Below are 24,847 nucleotides of genomic sequence, written 5' to 3'. Positions count from 1 at the left end.
ACACTGAGCACTGAGACACTGAGCACTGAGACACTGAGACACTGAACACTGAGACACTGAGACACTGCACTGAGACCAAGCACTCGCCTGTCTCTCAGCTCTGCATGTTGCTGTTTTCCAGACCTGGAGAGTCAGCTGGAGCTGGATAAGAAGAGAGTCCGCAGGATAATTTCCACGGACTTCCCGCTGTACTTCGCTGTGGTGTCCCGCATCCAGCAGGCGTGCGATATGATTGGACCGGAGGGGGGCGTGCTCTGCAACAGGCTGATCCCATTGGTCCAGGCCACCTTCCCAGAGACAGCTGTGACCAAGAGAGTGCGGCTCGGCCTGCAGGTAATGCTGAGAGCCCTTCACTGCCCCTCGCTCTCTCCCATCTCTCACCCTGCCCCTTGCTCTCTCCTGTCTCTCACCCTGCCCCTCGCTCTCTCCCATCTCTCACCCTGCCCCTCGCTCTCTCCCATCTCTCACCCTGCCCCTCGCTCTCTCCCATCTCTCACCCTGCCCCTCGCTCTCTCCCCTCTCCCTCTCTCACCTACCCTCTCTCTCCCCCTCCCCTCCCCCTCCCTCTCTCCCTATCTCTGAGTGGCTCGGGATCTCGAGACCCTCCCCATCTCCCCCTCCAGGTGAGGGAGAGATCTCCCACTGAGAGGGGAGAGGCCCCCTCCCTCTGAGAGAGCTCCTCTCTCGGGGAGGAGAGATAGGAGGCCCCTCCCTCTCTCCCTCTCCCCCTCCCTCTCTCCTCCCCTCCCCTCCCCTCCTCCCTCTCTGGAGAGGGGAGAGAGGGGGGGGGAGGAGGGAGGGGAGAGGAGAGAGGGAAGGGGAGAGATGGGAGAACGGGAGGGGAGTGGGGTCCCCCCTCTCCCCTCCCTCTCCTCTCTCTCCAAGAGAGGGGGCCGGGGAGGGAGAGAGGGGAGAGACAGTGGGAGGGGGAGGAGAGGGACGGGAGGGACCGGGAGAGAGAGGGACAGGGGAGAGAGGGGAGAGGGGTCCCCCTCTCCCCCTCTCTCCACCTGCCCCTCCCTTTCTTCCTCTCTCACTCTCCCTGTCTCCCTCTCTCCCCCTCTCCCTCTCTCCCCCTGCAGGCCCAGCCGGTCCCGGACGAGCTGGTGACGACCCTCCTGGGTAACCAGGCCACGTTCAGCCCGGTGGTGACGGTGGAGCCACGCAGGAGGAAGTTCCACCGGCCCATCGGCCTTCGCATCCCGCTGCCCCCCTCCTGGAGAGAGAACCCGCGGGACGCAGGGGAGGGGGACACCACCAGCCTGCGCCTGCTCTGCAGCGTCATCGGTGAGACCCCCGCGCCCCCAGTGACCCTGAGGGCTCCCCCGCCTGGGGGCCTGGGGTGCGGGGGGTGTGGGGCCCCCATGTGTGGGGTACGGGACCGTGGGGCGTGGGGTCTGGGGGCGTGGGTGGGGCGGGTGTGGGGTCTGGGGCGTGAGGTGCGGGGTGTGTGGGGGCCCCCACACCCTGGGGGTGTGGACGTGGGGTGTGGCACTCTGGGGGCGTGAGGTGCGGGGTGTGGGGGCCTGGGGGTGTGGGTGCGGGACCCGGGGTCCTGGCCCCCACACCCCCCGGGGGTGTGGGGGCCTGGGGGTGTGGGGGCCCTGTGGGGTACGACCCCCGACGTGGGGCGTGGGGTCTGGGGGCGTGGGGTGCACGGGGTGTGGGGTCTGGGGGGTGAGGTGCGGGGGTGGTGGGGCCCTGGGGTGTGTGGGGTGCGGGACGTGGGGTCCACTCCCCCACACCCCCTGGGGCCGTGAGGTGCGGGGGTGTGGGGGTGCGGGCGTGAGGTGCGGGGGTTCACCCCCACCCCAGACCCCCCGCACACGCCCCCCCACCCCTGGTTACCCCCACACCCCCGGGGGTGTGGCACCCTGCACCCCAGACCCCGGGACGTGGCCCCCACACCCTGGGGCCCCACGTGCGGGGGTGCACCCCCCGCCCCCCCAGACCCCCGCACTCCACGCCCCCACACCCCTGGGGCGTGAGGTGCGGGGTGTGTGGGGCCTCACCCGGGACGTGGGGCGTGGGGTCTGCCCCGTGAGGTGCGGACCCCCACACCCCTGGGGGTGTGGGGGTGCGGGACGTGGGGCGTGGGACCCCCGTGACTCGGGGCCCCCACACCCCCTGGACCCCTGGCCGTGCACCCCGCACGTGGGGTGCGGGGGTCACCCTGGGCCCGTGACACCCCGGGGGTGTGGGGCCTGGGCACTGGGGTGCCCCACGGTGGGGTGTGGGGTCTGACCCCGTGACCCCACACCCCACCCCACCCCACGTGAGGTGCGGGGGTGTGGGGGCCACGGGGTGCGGGACTGGGGCCCGGGGTCTGGGGGCCCCCACCCCCCCTTACCCCCACGGGGGCCTGGGGGCACCCCAGACCCCCGCACCCCACGCCCCCCCCACACCCCATGCCCCCGGACCCCCCCACGTCTCCAGTCCCCCACACATAATTTAGATGTTTTAGTGAACTTCATGTAATCAAAATGATATCTCAAAAGTCTACCGGAAGCCATAATAGCAGTGCAGTATTTCATGCTAGATTGCAAAATGTCACATTTAATAAAAAGGTTTTCATTGAGTATCTGGAAAACTACAAAGCGCTGGTGTGTAATTCAATAAGTCAACACGGCGTTATTCAGCAGCTTTCATTCAACTTTTCAAAGAGAAATTAATTCACTCTACAGGGTGATGCAAAACATTTGGCTCTAAACACCCTTATTAAAGTTTACCACAGGAAATGCGCGCAGTCATTTTGAACCCTCTGTGCTTTTCCCATGGATGTTTTTATACATGCTTTACCATACCTGTCATACCACTGGGGCGAATCGGGGTGCTATTAAAACCTGGAATGGGGTCGTCTTTCCATCTCTGATCTGAGCCTCTCTGTTGCAGGTGGCACTGCCCTGGCTCAATGGGAGGATATCACAGGAACCACCAAGCTGATGTACGCCAAGGACTGTGCCAGCTTCACCACCAACGTGTCGGCACGGTGAGGATCTGCAAGCCTGCCACGCTGTCAGTTACAGGGCCCTAGTCACTCAGAGCTGTTTAGGATTTAAACAGAGTCTGTTAACCACATTGCCAGACCATTGTTAACTCACAGCTACTCACCCAGACTGTGGAATACAGGACCTGTGAGAAGTGACTTACTGAAATATATCTTATTATAGTCCCATATCACTGGGCTGAGCTCCGGGGCACACAGAGCGATCAGGGGATAAATCACCGTCCCATTCCCTTGAGCGCTGAGCCCTGTCCCGCTGCTCCTCTCCCCCTCTCAGGTTCTGGCTGGCAGACTGTCCCCGCACGGCCGAGGCGGTGAGCTTCGCCAACCTGCTCTACAGGGAGCTGTCAGCTGTGCCCTACATGGCCAAGTTCGTGGTGTTCGCCAAAATGAATGAGGCGCGCGAGGGTCGACTGCGCTGCTACTGCATGACTGACGACAAGGTGGACAAGACTCTGGAGCAGCACGAGAACTTCATTGAGGTGGCACGCAGCCGGGACATAGAGGTGAGGGGAGAGGGGAGAGGGGAGAGAGGGGAGAGGGGAGACTGGAGCAGCACGAGAACTTCAGTGAGGTGGCACGCAGCCGGGACATAGAGGTGAGGGGAGAGGGGAGGGGGGGGGGGGGGGGGAGAGAGGGAGAGAGGGAGAGGGGAGAGACTGGAGCAGCACGAGAACTTCAGTGAGGTGGCACGTGGCCGGGACATAGAGGTGAGGGGAGAGGGAAGAGGGGAGAGAGGGGAGAGAGAGGAGAGAGGGGAGACTCTGGAGCAGCACGAGAACTTCAGTGAGGTGGCACGTGGCCGGGACATAGAGGTGAGGGGAGAGGGGAGAGAGGAGAGAGGAGAGAGGGGAGAGAGAGGAGAGAGGAGAGAGAGGAGACTCTGGAGCAGCACAAGAACTTCAGTGAGATGGCATGCAGCCGGGACATAGAGGTGAGGGAAGAGGGGAGACTGTGGAGCAGCACGAGAACTTCAGTGAGGTGGCACGCAGCCGAGGGGAGAGAGGGGAGGAGATGGAGAACTGAGGGAAGAGAGGAAAGATCAAGGATAAGACTGGAACAACATGAGAACTTCAGAGGAAAGAGAGAGCAAAGGGGAGGAAAGAGGGAAGGGGCGCCAAGGCGAGAGACAGACAGAAATAGAGAGACAGAGACGGGACATTGAGGACACACGTCACTGAGTCTCTGTCGTCTCCTGCAGGTGCTGGAGGGAATGCCGCTCCACTTGGAGTGCACCGGGAATCTGATCCCGGTTCGGAAAGCCACTCAGCAGCTCCGCAGCTTCAGCTTCCAGGCGTTCCGGGATAACCGGCTCCCCGTGTCCGTCAAGGTGATCCGATTATTATTATAAATCCCATTCATTCTGCATATAAATAATCGCCATAGTAACCCAGTCTAAACGGATGAGTTACTGGTACAGTGCCAGTGCTGATTGTGTCCCCCTGTCCCCTCAGGTGCGGGACAGCAGCAAGGACCCCTCGGGATTCCTCTCCTTCCTGCGCAAGCCCACCAAGTACGAGGACAGCCAGCACGTGCTCTGCAACCTCAATATCAGCATGCCTCCCTGCAGCAAGGTACTGCCCCAGCCTGCACTGAGCCCTTTCAGTGAGGGGCTGGGACTGTAAAGACATGCGGAGCGTTTCACAGCCTGACCAGCCTCTCTGTGTGTGTGTGTGTCTCAGGTGGCGGGCAGTGAGGACAGGAGACGCACTCTTACACCGCTGGCTCTGAGAGAGCGGTACAGCGCCCTGAGCGAGCCCACCATGGGTAAGAACGTCTTCTACTGTTAGCACTGGACACCTGCTATAGACACTTCCATTAGCACTGGACACCTGCTACAGACACTTCCATTAGCACTGGACACCTGCCACAGACACTTCCATTAGCACTGGACACCTGCTACAGACACTTCCATTAGCACTGGACACCTGCTACAGACACTTCCATTAGCACTGGACACCTGCTACAGACACTTCCATTAGCACTGGACACCTGCCACAGACACTTCCATTAGCACTGGACACCTGCTACAGACACTTCCATTAGCACTGGACACCTGCCACAGACACTTCCATTAGCACTGGACACCTGCCACAGACACTTCCATTAGCACTGGACACCTGCCACAGACACTTCCATTAGCACTGGACACCTGCTACAGACACTTCCATTAGCACTGGACACCTGCTACAGACACTTCCATTAGCACTGGACACCAGACACTCAGACACAGAGCTATGAAGACCTGTGAAAGAGTGATTTCATATTAACTGTTACAGGCCATATCTTAGACAGTAAATATTTGGTAACTAGCAGAGTGATTAATTATGTGTTAATGGCCAGAACACTTTCATGGTAATTTGCTTAAAGAACTGTCCAATATCTCCTCCTCCCCCTCTCTGTCTCTCTCTCCCTCCCTACCTCACCCCCTGCCTTTCCCCGTGTCTCCCTCTCTCCCCCTCTCTCTCTCTCTCTCTCCCTCCCTACCTCACCCCCTGCCTTTCCCCGTGTCTCCCTCTCTCCCTCTCTCTCTCTCTCCCTGCCTCTTGTCCCTCTCTCCTGCAGCCTCAAAGACTGCGATGGAGCGGACAGAGTTGAAAATGGCTCTCATATCGGAGCAGCTGGGACTCAGCTGGGCAGGTGAGGCTTCTAGAATCGCAGGAATGACTAGCAGGTATAAACTCTTGAAGGGTTTTAACTGAGAATTTCAAACCCTCGATCTGAACTCTGTACCAGCCCTATCAGCAGGGTCTCCTCTCTCTCTCTCTCTCATTATGCTGGAGAGCTCTTGATTCTTTGCTTTCTTTTTCTTTTTTTTCTTTAAAGTAATCACTTCCTGCGTTGTAGGTCAGGTTTCTCTAATAGTCTGCAGTTAGACCATGTGGTCGACACTTATAGGGTTAAATTACATGGGAGCCTTTCCCCAACCCCCAACTGACTGCCTGTCTCTGTGCATGCGTGTCTGCGTGTGTCTGGGTGTGCCTGTCTGTCTGTCTGTGTATCTGTCTGTCTGTCTGTGTGTCTGCGTGTCTCTGCAGAGCTGGCTCGGGAGCTGGAGTTCAGTGTGGATGACATCAACAGGATCCGAGTGGAGAACCCCAACTCCCTGCTGGAGCAGAGCTCCGCCCTGCTGAATCTGTGGGCAACACGCGAGGGCAAGAGAGCCAAGAGTGAGTCTCTGAGATGGGCAAAGCACTGCAGGGCACATGGTGGTGGGGCACAGTGCAGAGCAGGGGCAAGCGCAGGGGTGGGTACAGGCATGGGAAAGAACAATGCAAGAACACTCAACCCCTTTTAATAATGCCTGTCAGGAGCAGAAAGTGGAGTGACTCCATCAGGAGTTCTTCAATAACAGTGAACAGGGATCCCTGAATGGAAAGATGTGTAGCAAAAGTATGCAGCGAGAAAAAAATGTGTGTGCATGCTTGTGCGTGCTTGTGCGTGAGCGCGCGCGTGACTGACCTGCCCTCTTTCTCCCTCCCTGCCCAGTGGAGAGTTTATACACCGCCCTGAAGAGCGTTGACCGCACAGACATTGTTAACATGCTAGAGGGCTCTGGACCGCAGCCTCGCGGGCTGAAAGACAGCCGCCGCTACACTGAGCGAGACTATCTGCTGTCCCCCTCCATAATGAACGGTAAGGAGCCTGGACCCCCCAGAGCCCCCGATTCCCTCAGCACACCCCCCCTCCTTCTCCTCCTCCTCCTCCCTGCCCCGCGAAGCAGTGCTGTGACAGCCGGCCCCCCGCGGGTTTGGGGATATTAAAATATCCAATATGTGTTTTTAAACACATTGCACAAGGGCTCCCCCCTTGCCAGCCCACGCTTTGCTGCCTGAGCTGAAACAGAGCTTGAGAACGTCATAACCTCCTACTGCTGAGTGACTAGGGGAACAAAGCTACAATGCAAACTAACTAGAATACCAACGAGGCCTGCAGAATGTTGGATCCAGACACAGAGGATTGTGGGACCCTGCAGCCTTAACCTGCTGTGTATATTCATTTATTTATTTATTCATCGAGTATTTGCTTTCACTAGAACGTACGTTGTAGTTTTGGTTCCAGTTAGTACATGATTGGAATCGCTAGTTCCGTTTTAGAACCCTTTAGTGCTGAATGTCTTCTACAGAACTGTCTGTTAGTTCTATAGAACTGGAACAAACCTTCCAAAGGAAACCCGATGAAAGGGAAATGTTCCCGTTGATGACGTCATACAGACACCCAATCAGAGTTAGACTTGCACCATAGCAACGGTGCAACAAACCACGGTATACCATGTGATCAGAAACAGTGCAGTATCACAGCAATGAGACAGGGGAGGACCCGGATACAGGGCAGCGTAGGACTTGTGTTTACTGCTGGTCATGTTACCAGGAGAGAAATAAAAGCAGAGGAAAAAGACACGTTTTAATTTGCGGCTTGATTCGTGGATTATAAACCGAGGCATTAGAATTAACCCTTGCATGCCATCACCCTGGTACTAAACTGCATTCGTGGGAATCGGAATCTGAAAGAGAATGCTGCCTTCCTCTTGCTAGCTGTGTGTGATTGAATTGAAATGAGCTTCAGGGAACGTATGCAAGCTGCAGTGCTGGCCCCCGCTGTGTAGAGACGGACCCCGCGGGATGCTGTTTCATCTGATGGTGTGACTCTACTGCTCCAGCTGCAACTGTTTCGTGTTCCTGTCTGTCTCTCTCTCTCTCTCTCTCTCTCTCTCTCTCTCTCTCTCTCTCTCTCTCTCTCTGACTGTCCCCTTTTCTGTGTGTTTTTTTCCCCCGAACATGTCATCTCGCGGCTGCGCGGCGGGCCCGCCCCCCTGCCCCGCCCTCTCTTCCTGTCACCTCTCTCCTCTGACCTCATGTTGACTGGCCCTGTCATCCTTTCTCAATGATCTCTCCTGTGGCCGCCTCTTCCTCCTCCTCCTCCTCCTCCTCTGGGATCAGTGCATGCTCCTGACTGACTGCCCCGCTCTGTACCCGCCCCTCGGGGAGGAAAGAGCTCTCTGTCTCGTGGTGGATTTCAGTCCAGTACTAACGTTGTGTCTGTGCATGGCCTGCCTGCCTGCCTGTCTGCCTGTATCATCTTCTTCTGATCTGCCATGTACTTTCAAGATCTTCCACTGAGTGACAAAGTGGGTTCCCAAGTCCCCACCCCCGATATTCCAAAGGCTAGCGTGAGCCGTCCATAAAAAGAGGTGCAGTGGAGTATACCATCCATTTGAGACAGGGGAATAGCATCTTATTGTACAAAAGTTCTGAATTATCCCATACAGAAAAGTTCCATTATACTGTCAGCCCTGTAGAGACCCATGTTAACAAACAGTAGAGCGGTCCTGATACGCTAGCACACTGCACATCTGGTACTGCTAGGGTACTATGGGACTGCAGTGGATTACCAGCACTGTGCATTGTGTGTTTTTTCAATGGGTGATACTATTGCATTGCTCTTAAACTCGACCAGTGCAGCGTTTATGTCCCTAACTTGCAAAAAAAAAAACTGGGGGCTACCATTTGAATACTTTTTTTGAGGGGTGGTTCAGGCAGTCTTTATTGTGTAATAGACCCCAAATGCAGTGGGGCTCCCCCTGGTGGACGGCTCACGCCAAACCCTTCTAGCCAGCAACAGAGGGAGTTTCATTTGTATTAATTTATTGAGTTGTTGATGATTTGTTTGAGTTTGTTTTCTGTTGCTGTGTTTGGGGGAAGCCACACAGTGGAAATCGAGTGAAGGTGCTCTCTCTCTCTCTCTCTCTCTCTCTCTCTCTCATTATTAACATCTTCTCATGACACCAGTGAGCCGATTGCAGGCTTTAACCAAACAGATAAAAAAAAAACCTCCTAATTTAGTTCTAGCTGTCTCTATAGTGGTGCAGTTATATTCTAAGTAGGCAATTGTCATGCACTGATTACATTAAATGAACAGTTGCAGGATACAATAACTGCCCCCTGAGAAGTTGTGGCATCCTCTAGGTGGCGCCACTAGTTTGCTGCAGTTCAAGCTCCTGGGTCACCATGGAAACTGTCTGCCAGCAGATAGATGAACATTTCCATCAATACCAGCTGGACCCAGTGGCGCCCAATATGGGACTTGATCAGATGACTCCAGCGCCACTAATTGCCAGCGTCTGTTATAGTCTGCCTGTGCTGGAACTGCAGTGCGGTCTCTGTCTGATTCACACCAGTGACAGATGCTTCCCTACAGGGAGAACATCTTCTCACCCTCTGAATAGAGAAACCGGAGCCCCTGTCCTGCTCTGGGGACGCTTTTAGAGAGCTCATCGCCCGCGGGGACCTTGGCGACGTGTCCTCTCCAGTTAATCCTGGTCACTGACACCCCCTGCCCACTCAGCACTGCAGCCCAGGCAGACAGATGAGATATCGGCTCAGGTTACTGCCAGCGGCCAACACCCCCCTCCTCCCTCCCTCCCCTGCCTCTGAGACAGAAACCAGCAGGGAAGAACAGGTCTCTTACTTTGGGATCCCATTACAATCCCAGTCCCTAAAGAAACCACACCAGCATTACCAGCCATGGCAACACAATGGATTGGGAGCAGATATTGCACAGTGGTCAGATATATACTGGTGCTGATAGGGTACTATGGGACTGCAGTAGATTACCAGCAGTGTGGATTGCGTGTTCATAGCATAGTTATATCATTGCTATGTCGATATATGATACCAGTGTGGTACCATTCTATCAGTGGCATCCCACTGTAGCTGCCCTTGTGCTGACAGTGCCTCTGAGTACAGATCAACTGCAGTGCCACTCCCTGCATAGCCTTTGAATACGACTTGGCGAGGGATGTGTCTTGGATACTTATTTAAAGAGCGTAAAGATACAGAGACATGCAGTGTATTGGGATTATCTTTTAAGCTTTGCAAACAGCATGAAGTACAGCAAAACTAGTCTTGTTTTCTAGTTACTTTCCTTCGAGTTATTGAAGGCCAGGCAACTTGAGCTGGAGAGACAGCAGCTCCTATGAGAGCAGCGTGTCGCAGTCAGGGGACAGTGTTGAAAGTTTACAGGGGATTGTGAAAAGGTATTCCCAGCCGCTATATCATCATTTAATAAGAGCTTCTGTACCACGGAAATCAGGGTGCATGAAAGGGGCCACTCATGGGTCAGGCAAAGGGCTGGGGAGCGGCGCACTGAGGACATGGAAATCCATCCAAAACAGGACCAAATCCAATTGTCAAGATCACAACAGAACCAAACTCAAATTCTGCTATCTGTACTCATCAGGGGGGTTTATTTAATGACCTTACCAATGCTGGATCTCAATACAGCCACTGCCTACAATGTACAAACCTGAATTTTTCAATTGTACGGTGAAATGTTATTAAGTGAAAACTACCAGCATGATTAAGACAGAATTTGGTGGTGGTGGTGGTATTTAGATTAGATCATTAAAATAGACCCCTCCCCCCCCCCGATATTCTTGAAATGAGTATTTTATCCACTTCCTCGGTGCCCCAGTGTAATTTTGAAGGATGCATTGCGCGTATGCCTTGGGGGGGTGGGGAGTCTATCCCCAGTAACGCAGGCTGTGTTTTTTCTGCAGGTCCTTCACGGAGGCTCCCCCCCCAGCTCAATGCTTACCTTGTCGTGCCTTGTTGTGTCGTTACTGCCTGGTTTTGCTTGTGCCCCCACCTCCCCCCTGTGGCAGTGCTCCCAGAGGCTCCCTGCGTCTGCGGATCAGGCCGCACTGGGAGCTCTGGGAACACTGGCAGAGCCGGTGTCAGCATGCCGCTCTCTCTGCTCCCCGTGTAGGTTACTCCCTGGTTCAGGAGGAGCTCCTGTCCCCTGCCTCCATGCAATACATCCTGCCGTCGCCGCTGAGCACTGACACCTACTGGCAGGAGGTGTCCAGCATGGATTGTGCCCCCATCGCCACCACGGAGGAGGACACGCTGATGGAGATGTCCGAGGTCCAGGTGTGGCCCCGGGGGCACAGCCCCTCGCTGGTCCCTGTGGAGGACTCATCCCTGGAGTGCAGCAACGCCGAGGACTCGGACGCAGGGCAGGCCGGAGCAGGAGGGGGCTCGCTGGACCTGGTGGAGGACGAGGCGGTGGATGATTCGGATAGGGCTTTCAATGGGCTGGACCGGGGTCAGAGGTCAAAGGGCAGGAGGGCGGCGCAGGAGAAGGAGCTGCAGGCCGCAGCCACAGCAGGACAGAGTACCAAGGACGGGCTTTCTCTCGTTTCAGGACAGCAGCGGGTCTACGCGCGGCTCAGCGACTCTCCCGGACTCAGCAGGGTGGCCGAGAGGAACGGAGCGGAGAGGTGAGTCCATGTGACAGGGGGTCTCGTGGAGCCGCAGTAAGGAGGGGCTCAGTGCGAGAGTGTGGTATTAGTATAGTAATACAGCACAGTATAGAACAGCACTACAGTCCGTGTTTAGTGCAGTACAGTACAGTGTAGGGAAAGCCGTTCTTTGATTAACCAACAGCTCTGTGTGCTCTGCAGTGAAATCAGTTTCCAGAGTTTATAAAACCTGCTGTTCCTGGAACCGAATGTGAAAAGTATTGATTGCTGCTTTTCAAAAACACAAATCCATTCGATGCACAGTGATACTTTTTTTCTCCCTCGGCTCCCCCTTTCTCTATCACCCTCACCCTATCTCTCTCCCCCACCCCTCCAGGCCTCGGGAGTCCCCTGCCGGGGGTTCGTTCCTCTCTTACCTGCAGGAGCAGCCCCTGTCCTCGTGGCAGCCCCCCCCCGAGTTCTCACAGAGCTGGGTTCAGCAGCGGCAGCAGCGCATGGCCGAGTCGATGATGCCACCGTTGCGTGCCGCGGACCCCAGCCAATCACGCGTCTCCCAGGAGTCCCTGCAGCAGCCAGTCCGGGACATGGGCCATTCGGAGATCCTGCGAGGTCACATCCTGTCCACGCAGCCCTCCGACAAGGGGCTGGGCGTCCAGCAGAGGAGCTGGTTCGGAGCAGGGCAGGTGAGCCAGGCTGGTAACGATGCACCATCTCCCAGTTTGACATCCTTTAAAAACTAAGGGATAACGACATCGCTGTGGCGGTAAGAATGGAACACCTGAATCAATAAAGCCAGAGACCGGAGTTCAAAGAACATGCCACAGCAATGCCATTATCACTATTACAACACGACATTTCAAAGCTGTTTATGTGTTTGTCTGAATCGTTTCAGCGCAGTCTACTGAAAGAGTTTTCCAGTGCAGGGCTCGAAGCATGATACTGCAGCAAATTATAGTAACTCTGTTCAGGGAAGATCATTCAAATTGCAGTCTGTTTGAAATGCAAATTTATAAACAGGAGTAACTGCAGCTAAAGCAAGACTTCTCCACGTGGTAATTAGTGCAGTGCGCTGTGTACAGAGCAGAGTTCTCTGCTGACGCTGTGGATCAGTGTGCGGAGACCAGGGAACTCACGAGGACGTTTACAAATGAACAGGAGCGGTGTCTGAAAAAAGCAAAGCAATATTTGCATGCAGTACATGCAACCCCAGAAAAAATAAATAACACAGTGTGCTAGCGCGTCAGAACCACTGCACTGTGCAGCATCTGCTCCCAATGCATTGCGCTGCCATTGCTGTGGTCTGTTAATGGTTTCTTCAGGGCAATATGCTAACCATTACTGTATACGTTTATTAATACCAGTTATTGCCTCATACTCACACAGCGGGAATAAATCTTCTTTACTTGCGTCACGTCCATTAATTTTAACCACTGGGGAAATAACTGGAGCATTTCCTAGTGGTGCAATGTAAAATACATCTGAGAAGAGGAGGCATTCACTCTCTGGTTTGGTATCACTGTCTGCAGGGGCGTGCTGCCCGGGGTATTTCAAGCTGCTGATCACATGGACTGTTTTATTTTAGCCTGAATGACAGAGAGAGGGGCTGCCAGGGACAGGAGCTGGGTTGTGAAGTGGGATTGCTTGTCGGGAAGGGGGGTCGTGTTACAGTGTAGCTGAGAGGGAGAGGTGCAGAGGGAGGGAGAGACAGACAGACAGCGCCACTCTCTTCTCTGCCTGGGACTATGTGGACTCTGCTTACTGAGCTCCTGATCAGCCTGGTTCTGCTGGGCTTCTTTGTGCTCAGCTGTCAGAACGTGCTGCACATTGTCACCAGCTCCATCCGCTTCGTCCTCAAGCACATCCACCAGGAGCTGGACCAGGAGCTGGGCGAGGGAGAGGAGGGCGGCGATGACGAGGAGAGCGAGACCACGCACGTCGTGCGCCGCAGGGTCGTAGTCAAGGTAACCGCGGGCCTGTGTTCCGAGGCCAAGCTCGCTGGATCCGGTTTATACATCTTGAAGGTTCTTTGGTCAAAACGACAGATGCCCCACAGTGATTTTTGGAACCATAACTTTGCTCAAAGCTGAAAGCAGAATTGAGAATCGTTTTCATGTAATTCCATTGCGCATTTGCTGCTGGGTTTTTTTTGTTGTATAAATGATTATATATATATATATTTATTTATTTTTTTAAGTGTAGCATTCAACAGTATTTAATTATAAACCCTTGAGTCCGAGACACTGGGAAATTGTGCAAATGTAAGCAGAATTGAAATGAACATTACCCTAGCTTTGGGTTTTATTTCCTTGAGATAGACAGCGCTTTCAATATCAAGTGATCAATAACTGTGTCGGCTTAATTATGAATTGTGGCTGTGTGATGTCAGAGCAGAGAATTATGACTATGATGTCAGAGTGGTGAATAATGAATGTGTGATGTCAGAGCAGAGAATTATGACTATGATGTCAGAGTGGTGAATAATGAATGTGTGATGTCAGAGCAGAGAATTATGACTATGATGTCAGAGCGGTGAATAATGAATGTGTGATGTCAGAGCAGAGAATTATGACTATGATGTCAGAGCAGAGAATTATGACTATGATTTCAGAGCGGTGAATAATGAATGTGTGATGTCAGAGCAGAGAATTATGACTGTGACTGAGGTTTTTTCTTTGTGGTTTACACTAAGCTGAAATCGTTGTTTTAAATCATGTAAGTTGGCTGTTCACTCTTTGTAGATACAATGATCAGGGTGTTCATTTGTTATACTGTCAGAAAAGTGAGGTGCTCTGGTTATGAAGTAATCAGGGAGGAGGCTTGACCAGGTGCATGTGGTGAGTGAATGAGATCCTGTGTACGGCTTGTCAAGGTCATTCATTTACTGGATGGTCACAGAAGGATATGAGTTTATGATCAGCCTGTCTTCTTGCTTAAGGCATGTAACCCTATTTTTCAAAGTGTTTGGGAGGGATGAGTTTAGTAAAACACAGCTGCAGCATAAGGGAGCGCTGTGATCTCTCTCTAAACCCGCCCCGGCAATCGGATCTCTCTGCCTCCTCTCTCCCAGTTAAACTCTTCATACTCTGCTAAGTTTAGCTACACAGCCAGCAGCTGGGAAGAGCTGTTTATTAATGCCACTACTGTCAGTGTCACCTTCCCTCTGCTCTGGTTCAGAGTAGACTGGGAGTCAGTGGGGACCAGCTTCTGGAATCACTCCGGAGATACTAAACAGGGTGCAAATCTTTTTTTAATGATTCAAAAACCGCAGAGATTGCGTGGCTGTTGAGGGGGCACGTGCCCGGGGTCTGCTGTGGGTGCAGGCTGGAGCAGAGTGCCTGTCTCGGGGCTCTCACACACGTCTGCTTGCTCTTCACAGGGAGATGAAGTCGAGGACATTCCAGGAGGGCAGTTCAGCGAGGAGCAGTTCACAGACGAGCATGGGAACATCGTCACAAAGAAGGTAGGGAGACACCTCCACCCTGCTGGGCAGACATCAGACTGGGCAGAAGGTGCAGCAGTAGTAAGTGTGTTGTGTCGGGGGTCTGTCTCCTCACTGTGCTGAAGGTACAGCAGTAGTAAGTGTGTTGTGTCGGGGGTCTGTCTCCTCACTGTGCTGAAGGTGCAGCAGTAGTAAGTGTGTTGTGTCGGGGGTCTGTCTCCTCACTGTGCTGAAGGTAGCAGCAGAAGTGTGTTGTGTCGGGGGTCTGTCTCCTCACTGTGCTGAAGGTGCAGCAGTATTCACAGTGTGTTGTGTCGGGGGTCTGTCTCCTCACTGTGCTGAAGGTGCAGCAGTAGTAAGTGTGTTGTGTCGGGGGTCTGTCTCCTCACTGTGCTGAAGGTACAGCAGTAGTATTCACTGTGTGTTGTGTTGGGGGTCTGTCTCCTCACTGTGCTGAAGGTACAGCAGTAGTAAGTGTGTTGTGTCGGGGGTCTGTCTCCTCACTGTGCTGAAGGTGCAGCAGTAGTAAGTGTGTTGTGTCGGGGGTCTGTCTCCTCACTGTGCTGAAGGTGCAGCAGTAGTGAGTGTGTTGTGTCGGGGGTCTGTCTCCTCAGACTGTGCGGAAGGTGGTGTGTCGGATGCAGGGGGAGGGTCCGGGCGAGCACGAGGTCAGTGTGGAGCGCTCACTGCAGGAGCCGGCAGAGCTGGAGACGGAGGCAGAGCAGTTCATGAACTACGCCATCCTGAGGAGGGACAGCAGCAACAAGGTGAGCGGAGCACTGCGCTGCACAGCAAGCATAGCACAGCAACACTGGACAGACACACTGCACAGCACAGCAAACATAGCACAGACACACTGCACAGTACAGACACAGACACACTGCACAGCACAGAAACACATCTCGGATAAAGCCATCACTGCAAGCACTGGCACTTTATATATTCTATGCATATCCAAATATTAAGATATATTTTGGTATAATATAGTAAATTATATAGATATATTCTATGTTACCACTCTCTTGGAATTATTTTCCTTGAAAACTGCATGTAGGTACGTGCAAAATATGGGCAGATTAGTAGATGATCTCATGACACTACATTGCTCCAGAGCACATGGACTCCATGGACTTTCCAGTCTATTGTTGGGTCCCGACAGGACAGCTGAGCTTGTTCACAGGAAAGGGGCAGCAGCCTCCTGCACTGCGCCCTCCTGACGCTGCGCTGCAACAACTCTGCAGAGAACGCCAATCCCATTCTGTCTAACACCGCGTCTGTGCTCCGGATCTTTGCTGCAGCCTGTGTGTCTGACTCTCTTGCTTTTCTCCTCTCTCTTTCTTTCTCTGTCTGTTTGTCTCTGTCTCCCCTCCTCCTCACGCTGCTCTGCTGTGCGCGCAGTCGGAGGCGAACGAGGGGAAGAAGGGCGCTCAGATTCTGAAGCGTGTCAGTCTAAGACGGGTGAAGCAGTGAGGCGCACCCTGACCAGGTACCCTGCCGCGCCTCGCGCTTCGTTAGGGGAGGCCCGTCTTCAGGCAGCCTGCTCTAGCAGCTGCAGAAAAGAGACTTCTTGTAGGCGACAGCTTCCATTGCTTTAGCCCCTGACTGGAGATGCACGTCCCCAGCAGTATCGCACAGATTCCTGTACAGCCTGTCAGTTAAGAAATGAACACAGAACCACTCAGCCAGCTCTGATGGAACTTGGGTTATTGAGAGTAGTAGAATTCGGGGATAATTCGGGGGCACCTGTCCATCTCTCTTCACACACATACTGTACGTATCTCAAAATGTTACTGCTTGAGAATCCTTAATTTAGCTAGGATGAAATTAGGATGCGACATTTTTTACCTGAAGATCACTTCATCCACACGTGCGTTTTTCTGTAGCAGTGTTCAGTCACGTTACAGAGAGCTCTCCTTTAGCATTCCCAGCCCAAGCACTTTGCTAGCATACTTGCCTCTGTTCCAGCACCCACATCTGCTAAAGGGACCAGCTTGGAAATGTCACCTGCAGCTAGTCTATTGAAAAGGTGAACTGCTTCAAAATCGCTGTCTTAAGGGTGCATGCTTTGCTGATCAGGGTGCGATAATAACGGGGGTCTTCAAACCAGGTTCTAACCTCTCACTGGCATCACAAATCTATCCCAGAAAAGCCAGGACCCTGTTCAGCACAATGTGTGGTGGCACGCAGAGGCTCCCTTACATTATAAACTGTACCTCAGTTAGCATCGCTGGCGATCTTTTCGTTTCTCACGCTGTACTGAAGCTCCGAGTTGCAATCCAGCTCCTTTCCAGCAATCGAATGAATGCAAAGGTAACAGATGGCTGTCGTCGAGAGTTATTCAACGAGAAATCTTTCCAACCCTTGCTGCTTTGCGGGCTCCGTCCAATCACAGTGAAGATAAAAAGGTCAGGGCTGAATGTTAAGAGGCAGTCGGGTTGAAGTGGGGTCCTGGGGGGGGGGCGTCCCGTACAGAAGGGTGTTACCTTCTGCCCTGGCCACGTGGATCCAGGAGAAATCCAGTCTCTCGGTGCTTCACGGTCCGTCTGCAAGTTCTGAAAACTCAGTGTGATCCGTGAGGTACCAGAAAGATTCCCTGGCAGGTATGTTTCAGCTGAAGGTCCGCTTGCTCGCTCGCTCACTCTCTCTCTCTCTCTCTCTCGCCCTCTCTTTTTAGGATCTCACATCCACCCCCAAAGCATTCAACACAGACGAGTGACCCGGGACAAGAAGCAGCAGCAAAACTAAAAAGAAACGGGGGTGGAAAAAAAAAAAAAAGAAACAAACATTTAATTGGAAATCTACTTGTAGTTTTGTTACTTTAAAAAAAAAAAAAAAATTAGGCTAGAGGCATGATTTTTTAAAACAGAGAGATTCCTGTTATCTTTATCAGCATGCCAAAGCATGCCCTGTGACTACCCTAATGCCCGAGGGTGGGGGGTGGGGGGGAGTCCTCCTGATTCAAAGGGGGTAGGAGGTTTTAATCCAGTAATTCCCCCTGTTGCACCAGTGCGAAGCTAACTGGTTTCACAATCAGAATATATATATATAGGTCTCAATAGGAGCGGAATTATTGCCACCATCAGATGGGTGAGTAAAGCAGAGGGCTGGGGTTTGCAGAGAGATCGTTTGGGGAGGAATGTGACAGAGAGAGGTCACAAGCAGGGAGTTCACTGCATGGTGTTCATGGGGCATTACTTGGTTAAAACTCTGCAGATGGGGAGGGGAGGGGAGTCTTTGCGAAGCCCTTGTCGAGATGCATCCTGCAAACAGCAGCCCGCTCCTTCATCTCCACTACAGGGCTCCGCGCCATGTCTTTGGTTTCCTGCGCGGCTTTAAGCCTGGGAGACAGACAGCCGGCAGCTCCAGGAGGATATTTCAGCTCTGTGGGGCTCAGCGAGTTAAAGACCCCAGCCCTTCACCTCTGCAAGCCCCACTTCAGATCCAGTTTAGGCAAATCTGCTCAACCCAGGACCCAACTGCAGTGGTGGAGCCCTTTAACCTGCAGGGCCATCGGTCCCTCATCTCTCATCAGCAATACAGCTCACCGGCAAACCTGCGCTGACAGCATGCTTCACACCAGTGCTGTCTGGTGGGCATTTATCAAATAGCAAGTTTCTCTTCACACAATCTATAGCTCTCTTTAAAATCACCCCATTGCAATGGTGCAGGACTGGGGGGCGCCTGCGTTTTTCGAAGGTACGCAAGCTAGCTTGAGGCAGCTGCTTGCTTGTATACACGTAAACCCTCCCCCCAAACCCCAAACCGCCAGTCAAGAGGCCACTTCTCTGTAGACTGTGGCTGTTATGCAGATGCTGGTGGAATGATGATGTCACAATACAAAACATATCATGCTACACCGCTGTCTTGGGACTGCGCTGCACTGGAGCGTAAGAGGAGGTCAACGCCGATAGACTATGTTGTTATGCAAGGCTTTTTTCAGGAAAGAATGCGTGGGATCAGTAAAGCAAAGCACATTTCTGTATTCATCTGTGGAGAGTCTCTCATTTCTACATAGTGTGCTCAAGCCTACCATATCTCTGCCGGCTGGCTCGCAGCGACCCCTTTCACCTCTAGGTGGGGGCGTTGCAACGCGGTCTGGACAGACTCGGGGGCCCTTTGCTGAAAACAGCAACCCAAGCACTGTGACCATGGCTAACTTTGACCCCTTTACTGTGAATCAGGCCCCAGCGTCGGCCCCTTATCTGGGGGGGTCTTCAGGGGGTCCCAGGCTCTGGGGGGAAGGAGGGGGGACGGCGCTCTGTGGGATTCAAAGCCATTCTTTGGCCCTTCATCAGGTTGACATCACAAACACACTGCTCTGTCTAGCTCGCCAGCTGCAGCAATAAACTCGGGTAACCCCTGCACTTTCTTCCTTGAGCTTCCATTAGTGCAAGACAGACAGGGCTCCTTCATACAGAGCTCCTTTCTAGAGAGACAGAGAGAGAGTAGAGGCTGTGCCAGTGAGCATCACTGTAAGAGAGGGACACACACACACACAAGAAAAGCAGCAAGGTGACTCCAACTCCCAGGGTTCCCTGGACCTCAAGCACATTGGACTCCATTTCTCACAGTTCCACAAGCCTTTTCATGTAAAGGAACAGGCTTCGTCAGCAGTGTATGGCAAACTGGACTGTCAGTCTGGCGGGTGACGAAAGCAAAAAGTTAGCTGAAGGTGTGTGTGCGTGTCGCATCATTCACTGTCGTGCTACCCAGAACGATGCACCCCTCCATTTAGAACATGCAACGCTTTCTCCCTTCACAACCTCTACAAAACACAAAACAACTAGCCTCCTGGGCAGGCGTGCAAAATGAATCAGAACTAGCCAGCCGGGCAGGCGTGCAAAATGAATCAGAACTAGCCAGCCGGGCAGGCGTGCAAAATGAATCAGAACTAGCCAGCCGGGCAGGCGTGCAAAATGAATCAGAACTAGCCAGCCGGGCAGGCGTGCAAAATGAATCAGAACTAGCCAGCCGGGCAGGCGTGCAAAATGAATCAGAACTAGCCAGCCGGGCAGGCGTGCAAAATGAATCAGAATAGTTTTAAATGTGGTCGGTAGAGTGGACCGAGAGCGGGGGGAGGTTAGGATGGTTCTGAGCGACACTCTGGTTTGCCATACAAGCACAAGCAATCTTTTATTCATTTATTTTAAGAGCGCCGTTTCTGCGTTTTTGCGGAGCAGGCAATATGCAATCATAGCGTTTCTCACAGCGGAGCGGAGAGGTGGGGGGGGTAATGCTTGCCAGCCCGGCGCCAACTTCAACACGTCATATCAGAATACGAGGGGAGTGGGGTGCTGTCTTCAGTAACTTTGGAGTTGGAATTGCACTGCAGTGAGGGATTAGAGGGGGTAGAGGGCTCCTGTCTGACAAAAGCAAGTACACGCAAAAATATTACCTGTTGCAAAAATTAGAGAACAATGTACTCCTGTAGAATGGTTTGACGTTATATTAAATCGCAAAAGCATATTACTCTATACTTATGAATGCATCTGCGCCCATGCACAGATAAAAATACATTTTTAATATATATATATATATAAATATAAATATATAAAATCTATTTAATTAGAATGCCATGCACTGTTTCATGCTATCCAGGACTAGAGCTATGTTAAGGCTGTACCTAGCGATTTAGCGATCCACACGCAGGGATCAGTCATATAGACGCTTTGTAGGTATTTGAATTTTCTGTTTTTTTATTGTTATGGAAATACATAAATACATGTGAGCCTTTTAACAATCAGATTCAATCTGAAATGAAGGTATGTATAGATCTTTTTTTTTTCCCTGTACACCAGCTGAAATAAATTTACAAACATTAATAAAGAAATGAAAAATTGAGTTTTGTGGGTCGTGTTTGTAAGAGAGCAGGTTACAGAATTTTCATCCTGATCTCTCGCTGACAGGAGGGTCTTCACACAACACTGCCCCCTCCCCCAGTCACACAGGGTGGCTGTACAGCGAGTCTGCCCACGTCCTCGGTGAGAGCGAGGGCTCCACACAGCTGCATGCTGCTGTGCTGAATGGTACTCCAGCACAAGCACACCTCAGCATTACAAGAGCCACTCAAATCAATTGTCCACCTCTGTTTACAATACGATTGTGACTTGAGCGGCACACATTAACACACCTGTTATTTAGAAGGTTCTGTCCGACTGAAGTGTTCTGAAAACATTAGACACCCCACCTTACCAAGACAGAAAATACATCTGTTAAAAAAAATTAAATATAATAATAATAATAATAATAATAATGTGCTCCCAAGAACACAGACCATTCCCAGCAATTCAAACAAAAGATTAAACGAGAGAGAACTCTGCTCAACAATTTAATCTATCATATATCTATTGTGAATATTAACACACCTCAAAAATGTACAGCTCAGCACGACGGCCCAAATCCGCCACAATCGCTCTTGCTTTCTCATTCCCCTCCGTTTTCAGTTGCGACTGTGAATTCACTGTGTAGCACAGCGCCGCTCGGTGGCCAAACGCTGGAATTGCAGTTTCTTTGGGAATGCGGATTTCGCGGAGCACGCAGTGCTGCCCCCTCTCAGGGGGTCACGTGTTCCGAGTGCAGGGCAGAGTCGGGGGGCTCGAAAGCGTGGGGGGTGGGCAGAGCAGCCCCAGTGCCTCCACCCTCCCCTCACTGCCTGTGCTCCAGCAGAGACTCAAAGTCTGGAGAGCAGACCAGCTTGTGTTTGATGTGCCCCAGCACTGTCAGATCCCCTGTCCTGCCGTCCCCAGTGCCCACCGATACCAGCTCCTGTAGAGAGGGGACAGACAGAAGGCACCCATTTCATTGCATCACATGCATCTCAAGAGAAGTATTGAAAACACATTGAAGAAAAAAAAAAAAAAAAAAAGGAAATTCTGGTGTCCTTTATAGAGGAAAATACGTACAGGACAATTTACTGTGAACCGTTAACCCAAATGAGAGGAATAATCGAGGGATCACTGTTTGCACTTCAAAGAGGAGTGATCTTGTTAAGATTTGTCCAGCTTCACTTTGCCCAGGACGAGCTGAACGCGGCCGGACTTCCTGACCAGCAGCTTCCCCACCTGCCCCTCGGCCAGGTTCATCAGGGAGCAGGTGTTCTCCGCCAGCAGGGTGTCCTGGGAGACAGGCAGGGGAGAGGAGGGGGAAGAGCATCAGACCGGCCTCCTGCTTCAACGGGCGCTGTGATGTCACATCGCCGCGGTTCTCTTTAACCCCTGAAGTGCTGCCGTTCTCACTGGAGGAAGCATTTCTAACCCCCACCTATTCGCCTGTCCTTTTAATTCTCTTTAAAAATGACATTTCATAACGAATTATATTAACCGCAGAAGCGAAGTCTAAATGTATCAAATTACCGAAACATAGATTTTCTTTTTCAAAGAAATCAGTTTGGCACTTCAAGGGTTATTTTTGTTACCTCACAGCCATTAACTTGTAATAGAGATCAATCTCAATCTTTATATATAGCGCCTTTCACAGTGGACCACCATCACCAAACGCTTTACAAGATACAAGACTAGGGTGTGTGAACTATGCATCAGCTGCAGAGTCTCTTACAACAACGTCTCACCACAAAGACACAGCACAAGGAGGTTCAGTGACTTGCTCGGGGTCACACACAGCGAGTCAGTGGCTGAGCTTGGATTTGAACCGGGGACCTGCTAGTTACAAGCCTGTTTCTTTAACCACTGGACCACACAGCCTCCTACAATTCAGGGGAGGTGAGGTATGCATCAGGGTCACAAAATGAGTCAGTGGCTGAGCTGGGATTTGAAACTGGGACCTCCTGCTTACAAGCCTGTATCTTTAACCACTGGACCACACAGCCTCCTATAACAGATACAGATATCTAGATACATAGATTGATTGATAGATAGATATGAGATATTTGTCTTTAAATTCTCCGTTCCTCATCATACAGTACAGCCCATGAGAAAAGCATTACACTGACACACCCCTAACAGACAGGGCAATAGAGAGAGGGAGTGGGGGAGGGAGGGATGGACTCACGTTGTCTCTCTCCAACATGCGCAGGATCTGCTTGGTCTCCTCCTCCGTCTCTCTCTTCTCCTTCTTGATGTTGATGATGGGGGAGGGGCCCATGCTGGGAGCATCCATCGCACCGTCATAGCAGCCGCCTAGAGGGGGCACAACCAGGAGAAAGTTATAAAAAAAAAAAAACATTCAATAAAAACAGTGCAAGCATGCAAGAGAGGGCCCTCATCGTGAGGTAATAATCGCACAGCAGCTGTGAGGTTTCGGATATTTCTAGGATACAGCGAGTATGGCAGATTGCAGCCAAATGCAATCCGAAAGATAACCAGATTTCTTCTGTATTATTAACCAGATTCCTTCTGGATTATTAACCAGATTCCTCCTGGATTATTAATCTCCGGATCTGCTCACCCCTCTTCTTCACGGTGCCTTCGGAGGGGCCCTGCTCGAAGATGGAGTGGGACTGGATGACCTCCGGACGCCCGCGGCCCCTCCCTCTGCCCCTGCCTCTCCCATCCTGGGGCCTCTGCTCCCCCTCTCTCTCCTTCTTCTTAGAGGCGACCTCGGCCTGTCTGAACACACACACACACGCACACTTTAACTCACTGGGGGGTGAAGACGACTTCTCGGCCAGTCGTCCGTCGTGGAATGTGTTGCAGTTCTGGCAGCATTTCTGCACCAGATCTTACAACTGAAGGGTTGATAAGAAATCACTTACTCCTCTCTGGCTTTCCTGCTGATGATATTCGGAGTGAAGGTTTTCTGCAACACAAGAACACATTAAAATACTCATTTATCAACTGGAACAAAAGCAGAGACTGAGAGAACAGAGCAGTCCGCTGCAGAGGCTTTAGTTCCCTTCCCAGCACATCAGCGCCTTTTCAGCTCCAGCCTCACCTTCTTCACTCCCCCCAGGGTGAGGTCTCGTGATCGGATGGCAGGCAGGCGGCCGGGGGTGATGGGAGCTCTTCTGCCCACCAGCCCCCTCCCCCCCGGGGCAGCGGGGCGCACACCCCCAGCAGAGCCGGGGTCCCCGGAGCTTCCTTCAGACATCTCCGCTCAGCGCCCTGCAAGAGACGCAGCAAATACACACACAGCAGAGGGCGCAGTTTAAACACGGGCTGGTTTAAAGACTACGTCTCTGTCTAACGAAACAGCAGAAACACTGCAAGCATGTGTAGATAAAACACAAACTGCTGAACACTGAATTTAACAAACAAACAAACAACACGTGTAACGATTGCGCGAGTCACTGTAGGTCGCGTTTACTGCATTGCAAACACGCACCGGCAGGACAGCGCTGAGGGTTTGATTTACCGTTTTCGACAAAACATTTTTACAGTCGCACGTTTCAACAATTAAGCCCTTCTTTTTCTAAATTAACAAATAAATAAATAAACAACGTGTGTCGTTTTTGGTAAAGTCATAGTAATACCTGGACATGTTTAAACCCACGAACCTTTTTTTTCTCCACCGGAACACAAAGTTGCTGCTTTAACTCGGGTTGTCCTTCCAGAAAGACGCTCCGCAAACGCCGTTAATTGAGCCGGTTTCCGTCTCCACTGCTCGACCCCAATCCGCACCGCCGGCCGCAGACAAGAGAGTCGCGACTCGGACCCGCCAGCTTTCAGCCTTCAACTCGCTCAGCGACTCGGACCGCCAGCTTTCAGCCTTCAACTCGCTCAGCGACTCGGACCCGCCAGCTTTCACCCTTCAACTCGCTCAGCGACTCGGACCCGCCAGCTTTCAGCCTTCAACTCGCTCGGCGACTCGGACCCGCCAGCTTTCAGCCTTCAACTCGCTCAGCGACTCGGACCCGCCAGCTTTCAGCCTTCAACTCGCTCGGCGACTCGGACCCGCCAGCTTTCAGCCTTCAACTCGCTCAGCGACTCGGACCCGCCAGCTCTCAGCCTTCAACTCGCTCAGCGACTCGGACCCGCCAGCTTTCAGCCTTCAACTCGCTCGGCGACTCGGACCCGCCAGCTTTCAGCCTTCAACTCGCTCGGCGACTCGGACCCGCCAGCTTTCAGCCTTCAACTCGCTCAGCGACTCGGACCCGCCAGCTCTCAGCCTTCAACTCGCTCAGCGACTCGGACCCGCCAGCTTTCAGCCTTCAACTCGCTCAGCGACTCGGACCCGCCAGCTTTCA

The 24,847-nt window shown here is 52.5% G+C and overlaps 2 protein-coding genes across 9 annotated transcripts in view; one reads left to right on the top strand and one right to left on the bottom strand.

The window, feature by feature from the left end:
• LOC121303092 (ankyrin-1-like) overlaps positions 1 to 20,547 on the top strand; it is a 52,847-nt gene extending 32,300 nt beyond the window's left edge. For 2 of the 7 annotated variants that reach the window (XM_041233538.1, XM_041233531.1), the window contains 17 exons: positions 122 to 333; positions 1,083 to 1,287; positions 2,893 to 2,989; positions 3,282 to 3,510; positions 4,206 to 4,334; positions 4,459 to 4,578; positions 4,687 to 4,771; positions 5,570 to 5,644; positions 6,043 to 6,174; positions 6,494 to 6,640; positions 10,772 to 11,285; positions 11,644 to 11,950; positions 13,124 to 13,228; positions 14,644 to 14,787; positions 15,321 to 15,473; positions 16,105 to 16,192; positions 17,381 to 17,448. In XM_041233538.1, coding sequence (XP_041089472.1) covers positions 122 to 333; positions 1,083 to 1,287; positions 2,893 to 2,989; positions 3,282 to 3,510; positions 4,206 to 4,334; positions 4,459 to 4,578; positions 4,687 to 4,771; positions 5,570 to 5,644; positions 6,043 to 6,174; positions 6,494 to 6,640; positions 10,772 to 11,285; positions 11,644 to 11,950; positions 13,124 to 13,228; positions 14,644 to 14,787; positions 15,321 to 15,473; positions 16,105 to 16,176 — 2,726 coding nt within the window. In that variant the 3' untranslated portion in view covers positions 16,177 to 16,192; positions 17,381 to 17,448. Of the gene's footprint in view, positions 1 to 121; positions 334 to 1,082; positions 1,288 to 2,892; positions 2,990 to 3,281; positions 3,511 to 4,205; positions 4,335 to 4,458; positions 4,579 to 4,686; positions 4,772 to 5,569; positions 5,645 to 6,042; positions 6,175 to 6,493; positions 6,641 to 10,771; positions 11,286 to 11,643; positions 11,951 to 12,255; positions 13,229 to 14,643; positions 14,788 to 15,320; positions 15,474 to 16,104; positions 16,193 to 17,380 lie in introns of those variants that run through there. The other 5 variants (XM_041233536.1, XM_041233534.1, XM_041233533.1 and 2 more) reach the window with 5 other exon arrangements.
• On the bottom strand, positions 17,533 to 24,280 carry LOC121303093 (DNA-directed RNA polymerase III subunit RPC4-like). Of its 2 annotated transcripts, XM_041233539.1 has the most exons (7): positions 24,158 to 24,280; positions 23,596 to 23,765; positions 23,417 to 23,460; positions 23,110 to 23,270; positions 22,714 to 22,841; positions 21,609 to 21,821; positions 17,533 to 21,471 (listed from the first exon to the last, which is right to left on the bottom strand). In XM_041233539.1, the coding sequence occupies exons 2-6, from the start codon at positions 23,749 to 23,751 to the stop codon at positions 21,693 to 21,695; spliced, it is 618 nt and encodes a 205-aa protein (XP_041089473.1). In that variant the 5' UTR covers positions 23,752 to 23,765; positions 24,158 to 24,280; the 3' UTR covers positions 17,533 to 21,471; positions 21,609 to 21,692. The 2 variants fall into 2 exon arrangements, with proteins under 2 accessions (XP_041089473.1, XP_041089474.1); XM_041233540.1 differs by lacking the exon at positions 24,158 to 24,280 and having other exon boundaries at positions 23,596 to 23,843.
• Positions 24,281 to 24,847: the final 567 nt, after the last annotated feature.

The sequence above is a fragment of the Polyodon spathula genome, chromosome 31, assembly GCF_017654505.1.
Source record: "Polyodon spathula isolate WHYD16114869_AA chromosome 31, ASM1765450v1, whole genome shotgun sequence".
Taxonomy (NCBI): domain Eukaryota; kingdom Metazoa; phylum Chordata; class Actinopteri; order Acipenseriformes; family Polyodontidae; genus Polyodon; species Polyodon spathula.
The sequence above is the reverse complement of the archived record's forward strand: the minus strand, read 5'-3'. Positions and strand labels throughout refer to the sequence as shown.

Bases quoted from the DNA above. Each gene is read 5' to 3' on its own strand.
- LOC121303093 (XM_041233539.1), bottom strand. From the start codon at position 23,751: ATGTCTGAAGGAAGCTCCGGGGACCCCGGCTCTGCTGGGGGTGTGCGC. The intron at 22,842-23,109 runs GTGAGCAGATCC...TGCCCCCTCTAG, and splicing joins AGGCACCGTGAAGAAGAGGG to GCGGCTGCTATGACGGTGCG. The intron at 21,822-22,713 runs GTGAGTCCATCC...CCTGTCTCCCAG, and splicing joins GCATGTTGGAGAGAGACAAC to GACACCCTGCTGGCGGAGAA.